Genomic DNA, 16,228 nt, shown 5'->3' with positions numbered 1-16,228 from the left:
TTGGAAAAACTGCAGATGCCATCTTCATCAGTATATTGCACCCTGACCCACACAGAACGCCTGCCTTTGAAGACACACTGTCCCAAAAAAAGCAAACTTCGACACCTATTGCTAAAATGACTTTGGGCTTCATTCAGAGTTCGGCAGTAACCCGCCGGTGCTACCGGTAGGTTTCCGCCAAACTCATAACACTGTTACGCTGTCTGATATCCTAGTGACACCGGGACATTACGAGTCCTGGCGGCCCGGGATATCAGGTGGCGGAAAGAGTCCTCATTCCCCCACAGGAATGGGGACACGGAAGCACCGGCACTGTTGCTAACGGTGCCGGTACTTCCGTGAAAACCATCTCTGCATGGGCTGGAACCCCCAGCAAGTCAGACCTGCCTGGTGCAACGGCTCCTGCAGTCATACTCGTATTCTGGCGTCCGAAAAGGGTGCAGGTACGTTGCTACCGGCATCCTTATTTCTGGACCACCAGGTTCATAATGAGGCCCTCGGTCATTAAGTAACCCATGCAGCAAGGCAGTCAAAAAAGCAGCTGGACAGCCTCCCTCGAAATAATGCCGCAGGGCAGGCCACTCTGTCTTTAATGGCTCTGAGTATAACCTTCCCCCCATCTCTATAGCAAATAGATAATTGGATATGTTTGCTATACAAATGGACGCAAGGTGAACAGAAACTCAAAAATAGTCTAATATCCCAGAAAAACCACTGACTTACGATGGCCTCCCATCTCCTACCCCTCCCAAACAATTGGCATTTCTGTAACATACATCTGCAGGAAAAGGATCTGAAACGCCTAATCGCATTTGCTGTTTAGTAGCAATTTTGTGCCATTTTTATTTATGGTAACAAACCCTCCTCCCCCATAGTCGCTCTCTTTTCTTTCAAAATACATAATTATTGTTACCTTGCCCTGTCACTCCTAAAAATTCTACAAAAAAGGAGGCAAAACGCCTGTGCCCCAAATAATGCATTGACATGCCGGGACGAGGGGAGTGTTGGGTTTTCAGGAAATAGACTGATGTGGCTACCCAGATTACTTGGTCAAGCATTGGGCTGAGAGGTGGTGGTGGTGGGACCAGAGGTGGTGGTAAAATTGAGTGAAAGTAGTACAATTCCAGTCTGGATGTGCTTGACACAGCAATGGTAACATTCAAGCACATGCCTGATTAGATGAATGTCCTAAAAGAAGTCAACTGCACATCACTGTACTGTGCATCCTTCTACAAATCGAAAATAATATTTTGGCCAAGTTCGCTTCACTTTTCAGCCAAAACTAAAAGCAGACGAGGTACGGTTTCAGCAATGTTGGCTTTCTTTAATGTTTTGTTTAGTGTTAATATTGGTTTTAGGTTTAATAATCTGTTAAACCTGATGGCATACTCAGCGTTCATAAACTTATACATTCGATACTGATTGCCTTATTTTTTAAAGAGTAGGTGTATTTAATTTTTCACATGCTTGTGTTTATAGATGCAGATTGTAGAGTCGAACCATGGTAACTCTGTACTTATGGTTAAGTTGGGCTCTCCCCTTTTAGATGCTTACAATACTGCCTGGAAATTTCCAAAAATACTATTCCTCGAACTGTGAGATTCTTTGATAGCCGGGTGTGAAAAGTTATATTGGGTTGCGGGGGCCCACAAAAGGTGCATTTCTGTGTTTTGCTCTAATCTACAGCAAAAACTGCAAGACGGATTTACAGCAAACCTGTGGAAGAAGCTAGCGTCTGGTACCACTTCTAATTTGCCCTTGGTCTGTTAACCAAGTTCCATAAAAGACCCCAAATTAGCCAACATTTCCAAAATAGAGTTAGTGTTATTTTGAGTTTGCAGACCTGCATACTGGACTCTACTTGGCGCATTTGTGTCCACAGACCTGTCTGGGTCTGTGCACCTGAGTAAACATTTATCCGAATGGTTACTTGAAAGTATGTCATTTGGATTTATGGTCCACAAACTTTGCCATAGGTCAGCTGTAAATCAAAATGAACAAATACATATTGCACCACTCTAGGACACACATTGCAGAGTCATGGGTTGTCTTATAGGAGTGCCCATACTCTGGGTATGCGCCAAGTCCACAAACCCATAGATTAGCCTTTTTAGGTATGTCCTAAAAAGGCCAATCTTTGGGTTTGTGGACTTGGCGCATACCCAGAGTATGGGCGTGAATCTGGCCACAGACCTAGTGGTGCCTAAGGACACCTCATATAGACCCAGAGTACCCTCTTAGCATTGCCTGTGTTAATGCCCAAGGACACTATGCCCTTGAAACTGTGTTCACTGGGAATGGTGTTTGGCCACCAGACACATTACGGCTCTTTGAGGTGACTGTTGCCATGCCCTTCGCTAATTGCCCAGTGGGCACTCCAATTCTTTAAGGTGCCTGGGGCATGAATACATGCCCAGTGGGCCTTGTAAGTTTGTTATGGTATATCAGTACAAAAAGCGTACATAGTCATTCTATTTAATGCCATTTGTACAAAAGACGTACATTTATACGTTTGGGCTCTTCTTTCTTTATGCAAGCTTGCTTTCAACAAGGAAAATGCAGTATGAATACATTGTTAATCTGTTGTGCGTTTTCCCAAGCAAAAAGATTGTCATGAAATGAAATCATTCCATGCCAAAAAAAGCCATTGGTTAATAAACAGATTAAGGGCCTGATTCATGGAAGTGTTTTATAATGGTGCAATCCCATAGGAAAACGTTCTATGAATCAGGCCCTGAATAGGCACTCTTGCTGCACCATCATTTTATTTCTTCAATGTGAACATTCTAGCTACTTAAGCATGTTAAGTTTTCAGCAAACACTGGCCAAGAAAAGAAAGGAAATGTACGAATCCCTAAAGCCATCAGAAAAGGCAAAGTAGGTAAGCATCTACAGAGAAGTTCAGATATGTTAACTTCTCAGAGATGGCTTGATGACCCAGCAATATAAACGTGTATCACATCCACAGCTCATTAGCTTTACATAAATGATTTTAATGTTAGAAGATGGTGAGATAAGGGAAGATGCACCACACAGCTTGTTTCAATAGCTTGCCTTGGGAAAATGTACCTGGCAACTTAAAAGGACCAATGGCAGATGCTGTCCATGGCAATGCCTGCACAGCATGAGGGTTAGGACATGGGAAACGCTCTGGTGCAAATATGCATCCATCCACGAATCCTTACGTCTAACAGAATTTGTTTTTGGCTACATTGAGTGCAGCTAAGTCAGTTTTCTTAACACTGATCAGTTTGTTTTAATGGGGTGCTAGACTGTGGTTTGCCAAAAACGTATGTTATATGAATAGGGAGGGATCCAAATTTTGATCTGTGTACTTGACTAGCTTTACCACCTTACAAATCAATAAATGTATCAGCACTTTGACTACTAGGCTAGAGAGTATGCCCTTGGTACTGTATTGTCGATGGTTCATAACGTAACACAAGCTGGTTCACTTTCACAAAAATCATATATTTTTTCAGGTCGTCCGTCAGTGGGATCAAGCAATATCTGAAGCAGTTAAGCCAAAGGATAGTTTAAAGTACAGAACAGCGGCACGGAACTTCTGTAAGTAACGTAAACAGTATGTTTTCAAAACCTCTTCTGTGAAAGTCTTTTTGAATGGCTAGTCAATAGCAGATGTACCAACATTAACAGAAGTGCTATGATAACTTTGCAATGTACCAGATTTGAAATTGAGTAATTTAGTTTCTCATCCTGAACTTGAAAAGTAAAGGTCTGTAAATATGTTGATGAACATTTGTACTGTGACCATCGCAGGTCTTCAGATACATTTGTAAATTCCACTCCCCAACTCCGTGCACTTGATCATCGTGGATAATCTTGACTTCTAACAGTTACCGAGTCCAAGAAACAATTGATGGACATGTGCAGATAAAAGCGGAGAATAGGAAATGGGGAAGAAGGAAAAAGCCAGAGTCTGCTTGGCCATTTGATGAGGGGCGATAAAATGATCCTTTGTAGATGTGTGACAAGCAAAAACATATCTGAAAGGCTGGTAATGTGTATGATATGGAAGTAGAAATCTGACTGAATTAATTGCCTTTTACTGTGTCTGAGGACGGAAAGGTGGATATATCCATTGGTGGTCTCCTATGCTCAATTTGCCAAAGGGAACCTGAAGGAAAGCAGCCAATGTGAAGTAATATGTTATTATATGCGTTTTAACTGTGCAAAATCACCTCCTTAGTGGTGTTCAAGTGAAAAGGTATGTCTGGAAGTTGTTATTTGGGTATATAAACTGTAGTCTATGGAGGAAAAGAGAAGGTGTGAAGCAGTGGGGCAAATAGGGGTCAGATAAAACAAACGGGGGGTGGGGGGTTCAAATGGAGGCATGGCAGGATAAAGGACGGGGTAGTGTTTGCAATACCTTCGGTGCATATTGTTACAGGCAGATTCAATTTATACATTTTAAGGTGTTTGAAGGAGATGGGAATATTACCATGAGGACAGTTTCGTGAAATTGGGGCCTCGATGTTCATGCATGACCTTTTTCCCCTTAAAACCTACAAACCAAGTGCTGCAGAGGTCTAGGAGAAAAGCAAGTGCAGGAATGATTGTGGAATGGAAGGTGGTTTGGAGGCAGGACTGCAGTGGTGACTGAAGAAGCTAGGAAGTGGCCTCAGGCACTGACCAAAGCTGGGAGAAAATGTTAGATGACTAGGCGGCCGATAGAACATGGGTGCCACTGATGGATTCTGCCCGCATTCCTGGCCACTGGACTGGCTGGTTGCTCTCCGCAAATCATAAATGAGCAGTAATGCTGCTTTCTGAGAGCATTCACAGGTGGTGTCGGTCCTATGCCCAAGTTAATAAGCACTGCTACATCAAGGGGCCTTTCAACAAGGGCCAAGGGAAGTTACTTCTGGGTAATGACCTGAGGAGGGGGCGGTATTGCCTTTGACGGTAGGAGTTTCTGTTTAAAACAAAAAAAGACATGGGAGAGACATTGGAATGTTGGGACAGAAGTATTCTACCAGCATTTATTATCCTTTGCAACAGCACTGTCTCCTATGACAAATGTCCACATTCCTGTGTTCTAATAAAGGTAGTGTGTGTCTTGGGGAAGGGCGTGTGATATTTTCAACCAGACCCATGAAGCTTGTTGTATGGGGATTGTTGTAAAGCCTTAATGTTAGACATCCAGATTGCACTTCTGAATCACAGACCAGCTGTAGTCTAGATTTGGTACCAGATAGGCTTTATTCGCATATGTACAATCTGTACAATACTCTGGTTACTCTTCTTGTATTTACAGCACGCGTAGACATAGACAGGAACATGGGAAGGTATAAAAGAGCTGACCCACCGGCCATCCATTCAATCCAGCTCAGTCCCCCAACTGACACTCGCAGAACATTCACACATAGATCCACCCAACATTCTCCTGAGCTGCATTCATGCAGCAACATTTTACAGCCAGCATCCAGGCCAGTGGGAAGTCAAGACTACACTACAACAGGGGTATGATTTAATTCCTCCCACAAAACTCCAAAGCAGTGATTCTGGGACTGGTAAGCCTAGTGGCCAAGTCAAGCATATATTGATAATCCTTGCTGTGTGGGCGGAAAGGTCATTTGACAATTCACAACGGCTCAGTGAGGTTACCTGCTCAGCTACCACATACCAGGGTTTATCGCGGTTGACATTCCTGGGTGCTTATGCCTTTTCTTTTAATGATAATGTAGCAGCGACCTTTGCACACACTCAATTTTCTGTAAAAACTACAAACTAAGATGTCTGCGATGGAAACTATTCAAGGCCAGTTAATCCCTTTTCTATTCCTGTACTATCCCTGAAACATGTGTTTATGGAGGCCATGGAGAAAAAAGCTGAAGTGGGCGGTGGTGGGGGATGACGGTTTTGGGGCAGTGTAGACCATTGGTGGTGTTGAGGGAAGGGGCACGAATAAAGTAGGCATTCCAGGCCACATGATTGACTGGACCCTCACCCCCCATGTGCTAATAGACTGTAAAAAAATCAATTTGGACGTATCACAGATGTCTGTATGCAGTGAAAGTCTGGCAGCCTTTTTGTTTGAAAGATTCCAGTGATGTGTGTATATCCTTAACTTTGCGATTGTCATGGTGTGAGGCCTTACTTCAAGGGGATTGGTTCCTCCAACGTATTCCATATCTGACAGGTAATCTGCTGATCTGGAATACGTCGTTGGACCATCCCATCGAAAGAACGTTACCAGGTAAGAAAGTAACTTGTTCTTTCACAATACCCGAGTGCTATTGTTAGCTTAGGTGTGAAGAAAAAATGCACGAGGGAACAGGAGAGTAAGCACCATTCTTTTTAAACCCTAGACCAGGAATGGGCAAGTTATTTAGACCAGACAGCTGGGAGGAATTACTGTAACTTTAAAACGAGGGTGAATTTTAAACTGTGATAATGTCTCACCTCGCCTACAAAGGAACAGCAGGCGAATGGAGGAAAGCAAACTCTGCTCTACCATAGTCTATTCTTTGATGACCAGGTAGCTGCTATTCGTAGTGCGATTAATACTATTCTTCCGCATTCCACCTTGCCCTATCCATCTGTGGGCGACTGTGGAGCTTAAGCTGACTGGTCTACTTTCCCTACTTTTATGGCCCAGGACATTTTAGCCACTATTATCAGCGTCACCCTCTAAACCTATCCCGCTTTCTATGTTGAAAGATGTCGAGTGCAATCATACCGTGGTTGGTCAAGGCAGTCAACGATTCACTTTCATCAGGGGTTATCCCTGATGATCTAAAACACTCCCTTGTAATACCCCTTCTTAAAACAACTACTTTTGGATCCGCTGATCCTTTCTAACGTTCGCCCTATTTCCCTGCTCCCATTTCTTATGAAACTACTTGCATCTCTGGTTTCTCCTCTTCTAGTCTCTTTTCTTGAACTATCTTCCTTCTTTAATCCCTCTTAATTGGATTTTCACCCGTGCCTAGGTACTGAATCTGTCTTTGTGTCAGTAGTTGCTGATTTGACACGGTTAGTGGACCGGGGGAAGAGGGGTGGGTGCCTTTATTCTATTAGATCTTTCGGCGGCATTTGACACGGTGGACCACCCCACCTTGGTCTCCCGTCTCTCTTCCACTGGCCTATCTGGTCAGTTTATGACCTGGTTTGCTTCTTTTTTGGCAGGCTGTTTACAACCACTCTCGCCTTAGCTACAGGCAGGAGCCCGCATTGGAGGAGCTGCAGGAGCAGGCTCCCACGACCGCCAGAGACCGAATGCTGCAGGAGCAGCTTGGATTCCGATCCACTGCGAGTGCTGCAGGAGCAGCTGTTCTCCGCCTACAATAATCACGGGCACCGCCACGTGAGCCACTGGAGCCACCCACATCCAAGCCCACCTGGCTCAGGCTCCCTCAACACTCACCCTGTGAGTCGAGCACTTCCCATGGGGAAAATGGCCGCCGAGGCCTGTTTACACCTGGTTGCCTAGCAACCTTGTTCAAACAACGCGCTCATATTTGCGGAAGGGTCGCCGGGAGGCAGTAGCCAGCCCCCCTCGCCCAAAGCCCCAGGAGCATAAGACTCAGCCTATCTGGGCTCCCTCACCCCTCTTGCCTTAGCCACGGGCAGGAGGAGCCTGCATCGGAGGAGCTGCAGGAGCAGACTCCCACGACTGCCGGAGACTGAATGCTGCAGGAGCAGCTAGGATTCCGATCCACTGCGAGTGCTGCAGGAGCAGCTGTTCTCCACTAACAATAATCACGGGCACCGCCACGTGGGCCACTGGATCCCCCCAGCCACTCACATCCAAGCCCACCTGGCTCCGGCTCCCTCAACCCTCATGCCGTGAATCGAGCACTTCCCATGGCGAAAATGGCTGCCGAGACCTGTTAACACCTGGTTGCCTAGCAACCTTATTCAAACAACGCGCTCATATTCGCGCAAGGGTCACCGGGAGGCGATAGCCCCCCCCACCCCCCCTTTCACCCAAGACCCCAGGACCATAAGGCCCAGCTTGTCTCGGCCTGTCCGGGCCGTGATGGCCGTCCGGCACACCACGCTAGCTGTGAGACTCTGCCTCTGTACCTAGTCCGAAGACTGCAGCGTACTTGATGAATATTGTACCACAGAGCTGATGTTCTCGAATTTACCTCCTCAATACGTGAAATTCGTGGTAAGCACATACAGACCACATGTTATTATTCCTGCTCTGTAGTAAATGTCTTCTGTGCTGTCCATACAATAGGCTATAGCGACCTCATACTGCCTATGCATTATACCGTATGCCTTGTATTGTTCAATTAGCATGTAATAGTGCTGCCTCACTTCCCTTACATCTACTACGCCCCCCATCTGCTCTCGCCTTCATCGCAGACCTGCTTGCACCCCTTCCAGGACAGGCTGCATCGTGCCCTAGCCGCCCAGTTTGTCGCAGTCCACTCTGCTTTATTTCTGCCTGTTGCAACTACATTTACAGACCAGATTTGCCAATTCTGCAGAATTCACCAGGCCTGCCCTGTCCTCTGATAGCACATGCTCATGCTAACGTTGGTCTAGCTTACTCTGTAGATTTTATTAGACCTGCCTATTCTTTGATTGTACCTACCCATGTTCAAGTCGGACCTGCCTACTCTGCGGACGCTACCAGGTCTGCCTTTCTCACTGATTGTACTCGCCTATGCTAATTTAGGACTAGCCTACTATGGTGATTATACTAAGCCTACCCACTCCATTGTCCACTGATTGTACTGTCCTATTTTAATGTCGGACTAGCCTACTATGTTGATTATACCCAGTCTGCCTATTCCATTGATTGTACTCGCCTATATTTAACGCCCGACTAGCTCATTCCATTTATTGTACTCGCCTGTATTTAATGTAGGACTAGCCTATTTTGTTGACCATACTAAGTCTGCCTATTCCATTACCTGTACTATATTATTGTCGCACTAGCCTATTATGCTGATCATACCAGTCTTCCCAGTCCATTAATTACACCTGCCCTTGCTTACACAGAAACGACTGAGATTCCTATCCCAGTATGTTCACCAAGGCCCCGAACTTCAGTACCAGAATCACATTACTTACTCTCAATATCCTATTGTGCGCTGCTAGACTCCTCACACCCCACCATCGATCCCCCCTGAACGTGACCAACCCTACAATGACTACAGATGCTCTATCGAACCCAACCCCACTTAGCATCTCTACCCTGAGACTATTCCTAAGCAATCCCTGTAATACAGATATTAGGAATACTAGATTCTAATCTAGACTATCGAAAGTATTCGCACCCCGCGCCAGATCTATGCCCAATTCTAATCTGAAAACAAACTATCCCCCTTCTAGCCAAAACACGACTAGCGCCAAACTATCCACCAATCATCCACCCTTCCTCGCTACATCCAAGAAGTACTGTACTCATTACCCCTAATCCTACCCAAGAGAGTAGACTCCTTAACTCATCTGCCATAGATCTCCCGATACCTCCGGTCAAAGGGGCTTTAATAAATACCAGGTCTCTAGTAACACATGCCACAGAGATTGCGGATCTGATTTTGGCAGAAAACCTTGCCTTTATCGCCGTCACCGAGTCATGGTTGCACACTGTAGCATGCCCTATACTTGCGTTAGCAATTCCCGACAGCTACACTAGTCTTAGGCAGGACAGACATGAGGCGCGAGGTGGAGGCATCGCAATCATCTCTAAATCCAGCCTACCCATGAGACTCACCCCCTCCCAAGACATCCAATCTTGCAAAGTTCTTACAGCCAAATTACCAATGGTTAACTCCCAGACCCTCACTATTCATCTGATCTACAGACCCCGTGGCCCCATTGGGACATTTGAGGAGGATATCTACACCATACTCTCAAACAACCTTAAAAACACTTCGCAAGTGGCAATCTCAACTTGGGCTTCCCAAACAAACATGCCACCACAACTGCTAATATCCAGACTGAACTTGGCCTGACCCAAAGGATTAATGAGCCCACTCACAATAAAGGGAGAATGCTAGATTGGGTGGCTGACTACAACTGCCACGCTAATATCACCTCCATATCCCCTCACGTTTGGACTGACCACTCCCTTCTGTCATTTACACTCACCACCACCAGACCCCTCCCCTTACCCCCAACCACCTTAACCAGGAACAAAAAGTTGATCACTCCGGGTAGACTAATTGCCGCTATTCTCCCCACCCTTAATTCTCTACCAGACATCACTGATCCCGAAATGCTTGTTGATGAGTATAACAAAATAATGACTACATCGCTAGATTTCATTGCCCTGCTTAAATTTAGACCAAGTAAGCCTAAAACTCATCTGAACAAGTGGTTCACCCCACACCTAAAAAACCTACGGCAAAAAAAGAAGCTGTGTGAGGTCTCCTGGAGCCTACTCCCTTCAGAAGCAAACAGAATTAAACTTACCAAGATCTCTTCCCTCTACAAAAAAGAAATTTGCCTGGCCAAACGAGAATCCTACAACAACCGAATCTCTCAAGCATGAAGGAACTTTTTACGATCCTAAAAGAACTAGGGACCCCTACCCCCATGCCAGACACTTGCACCAAAGACAAAAGCTGGTGTTCTGACATCCAGCATGCACTCTAAGAAAATAACTACCCTCCTAAATAAAATAGCTCACAAAAAAGCATCCCTTAACCCCTCACTTCCTCTTAACAATACACCTCCGATACCCTTCCTACCCGCTTCTACTTCTCCAAAACATCGATCTTTGCGGTTGAAAAAGTCATACTTTCACTCAAACCTTCTAATTGCCAGGGCGACCCCTGTCCAGCCTATCTTATCAAGGATACAGCGAGGGATCTAGCGCTGTTCATCTCAAAGCTCATCAATGCCTCTTTCATGTCGGGCACCATCCCCACCAATCTTAAAGAATCATGGGTGCTCCCATTGTTAAAAAAACAAACATTAGACCCTCTGATACCAACCAATTACCAGCCTATCACGACAGTACCTTTTCTTTTAAAAATATTAGATAAGGTTGCATACCTTCAAATCCAGAGATACCTGGAATTACACCACTTCCTAGGAGCACGCCAATCAGGTTTCTGTCCCCAACACGGAACAGAAACCGCTCTCATTGACCTGAAGGCCCAAGTCGATAAGCAAAGAGACAAAGGGAAATCAGCCCTCCTTCTCCTCCTCGACCTCTTGGCTGCATTCTGCCTTGTGGACCACAGGGTCTTGTGCAGCCATATAGACTCGGCCGCTCACTTGTCCAAGGAGGCTATAGTCTGGATAGTCATTTCTGAGCGATAGGACCATGAGGGTCTTTTCCCCCTCAGCAGCTGCAGACCCTATTCCTATTCCCATCACCTGTGGGGTGCCCCAGGGATCCTGCGTCCCTCACACGTTGTACAACATATTCACTAAGCCCCTTTTCGATGATCTGGATATTCTTGGTATCGCCTACACCAACTATGCGGGTGATACTCATTCTCCTCCCACTTTCAGGGGATTATGTTAAGGATTTGGCCTTGGTGAATAGAGTTTACCTCATCATCCAAGCATGGATGGCAACTCACGGTCTATGCCTGAATGATGACAAAACGGAGCTCATTATCCTGGGTACCCTCACTAACCTCAAACAACTAGGACATGAATACTCCTCCTTCATAATCAATGGCCACCTCATCAAATTGGCCAACGAGGTAAAAACAGTAGGTTTTTACCTCGCCTCAACTCTCTCCTTTACCAAAGAAGTGAATGCCCTGGCCTCAGCCACCGTCTACACTTGTAAACTTATCAGAACCGGCAAACCTTTTCTTTCCAAAAACAGTTGCATCATCTTCGCCAGAGCCCTCATTATGTCCCTGTTGGATTATTGCAACGCCCTTTACATTGGCTCCAATAAACCTATCAGGAGAATCCAAACCCTCCAAAATAATGCCCTTAGAACGGCCCTCAGTGTAGCTAGGAGTGATCATATATCTGAAATCGGGCGACAAAAAACTGGCTTTAGACTAACGACAAAATCCAGCTTAAAACAGTATCACTGACTCCTAAATCACTGAACAATGCTGCCCCCACCTATCTATCTATCTGAGAGATTCCACAGAAGGACATCCACTAGGCCCTCTAGCCTAGTCCACTCCAAATTGCCTCTCCATGCCCACATTTAAACTTTCTAGGGTGGGAGGTAGCAGCTTTCCCATCAGAGCAGCCCAGCTATGGAACTCCCGGCCGCCCTCACTCCGGGAAGATCAATCATGCCAGAACTTTAGATTTAACTGTATTAATAAGTCAATAGATCATTAAGGCCCAATCTCCTTCACCTCTCTTTACCTCTGTTACTTTAATGCTATTCTGCTCTAATTTAGTACACCCTACTCACATACCCACTCCTGATTGTATGATTTGTAACTGTTACCTATGCCTGCCTCTGCATATATTTGTTTGCATGGTGTAATTTATTTCTGTAACCCAAACTGTGAATTTCCTTGTAATCTCTGATACCTTGGGGTCTGGCACGCAATACAAATAAAGAAACAAACAAACAATCTGTTTCTCTGCCACCTTTTCAGTCCCAATCTGTATCTCGGTTATGTGGAGTCCCTCAGGGCTCCTTGTTGTCTCCCACTATGTTCAATATTTACATCGAGCTGCTTCTTGGCATCATCCACCCACATGGCTTCCTGTACTACTCCTACGCCGACGACCCACAGATTATTCTGCTGCTCGATCTGTCTCAGCCTGATACGGCTGTTCAGCTGAGGAGTTGCCTGGAGGCCGTGGGTGGATGAATGGCCCGGAACTGGCTTTAGTTTAACAGGGAGAAGACAGAGGTGCTGGAGGTTGGTACCCCTAATAATTCTCTGTTCTGGACCCAGAGTTCTGACCTGCTAGTTTGGGCCCTTTTCCTACACCGGTTACATTGGTAAAAGACCTAGGCATCAAGATTGTCTTCTTTATCCATGTTGGGTCAGGTGTCAGCCACTTGTCAAAAGGGTAATTTCAAGATGCGTGCACTCTGCAAGGTTTTGCCTTTTTAAATTAAACGGGTTTCCTGTTAAATTTCATGCCCCTGTAGTCTCCTCTCTGGTAATCAGTAGAATTGATTATTGTAATGCGCTTTATTTGGCAACACCACACTATTTGCTCCACTGTCTCCAGCTGCCGCAAAACATGCTGCTAGAATGGTTCTTCGCTCCCCGCGTGGTGCCCATGTGACTCCCATTCTTCAGCAGCTCCACTGGCTACTGGTATACAGAGCCTTTTACAAAAAAGGGGCAATTTTCAGGTGAAGTTTTGCTCTTCTGTTCCCATTAGAGCACTGCGCTCCCAGTCTTCTTTGCCGATCTCAGTTCCTAGGTGTAGGCTCTCTCGGGTTGGAGGACGTGTTTTCTCGGTGGCTGCGGCACAGGATTGACATTTTCTTCCTCTTCACCTGCGTGCTGTTGAGGTCTATTTTTTGTTCCGGCGGGCATTGAAATTTTTTTTTTGGTTTCCTGTGGGTACTCAGCCAGTGCGTGTATTGCTCAGGGTATAGCGCCATGATGCCTTTTAGGCGACCGATGTGCTTTACAAGTGTCGATAACATGCCATGTCAATAATAAGCTGAAAGCCTGGCGAGAAAATAGAAATTCAAAGCACCTAGCTCTCTATGGGAATAATACCCTTACCACCTCAAATCCATGGCATCGCCATTTGTCCAGGTCTCTTGACATCCAGCCACAAAGAACTTGCAAATTGCTTGGGAGATACCTGAATGTCTTCTCCCAGAAGCCAGAAAGTGTAAAAGGTGGTGCTACACCAGATTTAGATGCCACCTGAAAGAGTGATCCAACTAAAACCATAATTGATATCTGAGACCAGAAAGAAAATAATCAAAGGAGAGCTGACAAAAATGCTGGATCTAGGAGTAATTGAAAGATCTTTCAGTGAGTGGTCCTTTCCTGATTGTTCTTGTACCGGCAACAGCTGGTGGTTTTCTATTGGCCTTTGTAGTTATTAAATGAAATATCTAAGTTCGATGAGTATCCCATGCCCTGGATTGACGAATTGGTGGAATTCCTTGAAGATGCCCAGTTCACTTCCATACTGGACCTAGCAAAAGGTTACTGGCAGGTGCGCCTTGATGAAGAAGCCAAGCAAAAGACTGCCTTCTCAACACCGGAAGAGCTAGTCCAATTCATGATTCTACCGTTTTGCCTCTATTGTGGTTTCTGCTACGTGTGTAGAGATGTTTGTCCCTCCCTTTCCATGGTACCACCCTCCCGCTTTCTGTCTATACATCAGCTGCCTGCTACTCTTTCGCTTGCCCTCACTCATTTTATATAGCAGCAATCTACTACAAAGCTGTCTAATATTGTAAACGTTCAGGGACTTAAGAGTAAAAGTGAGATTGTGAAAGATCCATGCGATTTAGTTAGCAGGTCAGTGGGTGATCAGCAAATATGTTTCTTACCCTAGGTTACAATGGGAAAATGTATTGATTTGCGTCAAGATGTGTTGGAAAGTGTCCCTTAACTATTTGTCTGGAGAGAGAGTTCTTCACTGCACTGCTTACAATGGCTTCTAGTTTGTATGGAGCTAGAGTGGCTAGGCTGAGCTGGCGGAAAATGGTGAATCCTTTGAGCGTGGTGTACTGATGGCTCCAGATTTGGAGCTATATTACTTAGTGGCTCACGCACATTTCGCTGCTTATTGGTATGATCCGTCCCGACCTGTGGTACTTGTACTCGAAAATTATAGTACTTTATGCCATATGACTTGAGAACAATTATGTTTTGTGATACATTTGTTGAATCCTGCTGATTTGATCCGGTAAGTGGTACGGTCAATGCATGGTCCAGGTTGTCCCATTGTGGAACTTTCCAGGCATCACCCAAACGTTGGATAGGGTTGTTCGTGCTGGATGGGATAGAAGCAGGCTGTTTGTCTCCCTGGATGATTTTGCAAGTAAATCTGGTAAGACAAATATTGGTATTGCGGTCCTTTTGAATTAGGGCGACATTCATGCAGAAATGACCATCTGTTCCTCAGGAACCAGAGTCGCTTCTGTTTATAGATGAATTCAGGAGAGTGGTCTCTGGGCTATACAATCTGGCCCAGGAGAGTCAAGTGCTCATGAATACTGCATGTACAAGATGGGATTTAGATCAGGGGTTTTGAGATTAGCAAAGAGCGGTGGAGGAGATGTTGTATTCTCAATAAGGTGGTGTCCCTGAATTCTGGGCATAGGCTGATTCATTTTAAAATACTGAATAGGCTGCTTTACACGCCAGCTAAGTTTTCTAAATTTGCACCAGGTTCCATTGTGTTGTGTCCTAAATGTTGTGCAATGAGGGCAGATTTCATGCATGTGTTTTGGGCTAGCTCAAATATTCCTCACTTTTGGTTGGATATAGCTGGAATAATTGCAGCTATCGCGGATATCCCTCTGTATTGGCCCCGATTAAGTACTTGTTGGGGAATATGGCGTGCATAAAGGCCAAAAAATGTATTCTGCCCCATTGAAAGTCTTGTGCTGGCCCAACACAGGCTGATCGGTTGAAAGATTTGACATCTACTAATGAAATGGAAGAGAACTATTTGGCTACAGTATCACCCGCAAGTAGACCTAAAGACATTTGGACTCAATTCAAGGTCTATATGACCTCCAGAGTGGACTCAGAAAGGAATGGTGGGGAAGAGGTTCAAGGAGATATTTGATATGCAGTTATGAGCCCTGGGTAGTTTGTAGATTTACGCAATGCTGTCTACACTGTGGCTTGTATATGCATGGTGACTTGTTTTACAACCTGCCAACTTTAAATAAAGTTTTTTCTTTAAAAAGAAAAGTGTCCCTTAAGAAAAATATACTCGCCTAGGATTTATGAAAAAATGATTTAAAAACAGATTTAAATATTTTGTTTAGGTGTTAGTTGAAGTGAAGCTATTGTCAGCCCAGAAAGTCAACAGTGCAGGGCAAAGGGTATTCGTGTGACTCACAACTTATCAAAGGATTCCCTCCTGTTTACATATGTATTTAGTTTTTTATTTTGAAGTTTCATATACCTCAATAGAGAATTTGAAGCATCATATGATGGTAGCAGGTGTACATGTGGGGGTCATACTTTACCACATGGGTGACTATGCCAGGTGTGAGATGGCATTGTTGAGACGTTCGAGTTTGCCCTTGACAAAACCTTTTGGATTTTCCACTGCTTGTTCTTGACCTCCATTGACAGTGTGCTCCCTTTTGGCCTCAGCTCGGCACCACGTGTCTTTACGAAGATGATGTCGGTCT

The 16,228-nt window shown here is 45.1% G+C and overlaps 1 protein-coding gene across 6 annotated transcripts in view; it reads left to right on the top strand.

The window, feature by feature from the left end:
* Positions 1-16,228, top strand: part of LRRC42 (leucine rich repeat containing 42) — a 300,779-nt gene that overhangs the window by 202,816 nt on the left and 81,735 nt on the right. For all 6 annotated transcript variants that reach the window (XM_069642156.1, XM_069642154.1, XM_069642153.1 and 3 more), the window contains one exon: positions 3,483-3,567. In XM_069642156.1, the coding sequence (XP_069498257.1) occupies positions 3,483-3,567 (85 nt within the window). The remainder of the gene's footprint in view (positions 1-3,482; positions 3,568-16,228) is intronic.

This window comes from Ambystoma mexicanum, chromosome 1q, assembly GCF_040938575.1.
Source record: "Ambystoma mexicanum isolate Mex_15411 chromosome 1q, UKY_AmexF1_1, whole genome shotgun sequence".
NCBI classification, from domain to species: Eukaryota; Metazoa; Chordata; class Amphibia; order Caudata; family Ambystomatidae; genus Ambystoma; species Ambystoma mexicanum.
This window is presented reverse-complemented; position numbering and strand designations above follow the sequence as displayed.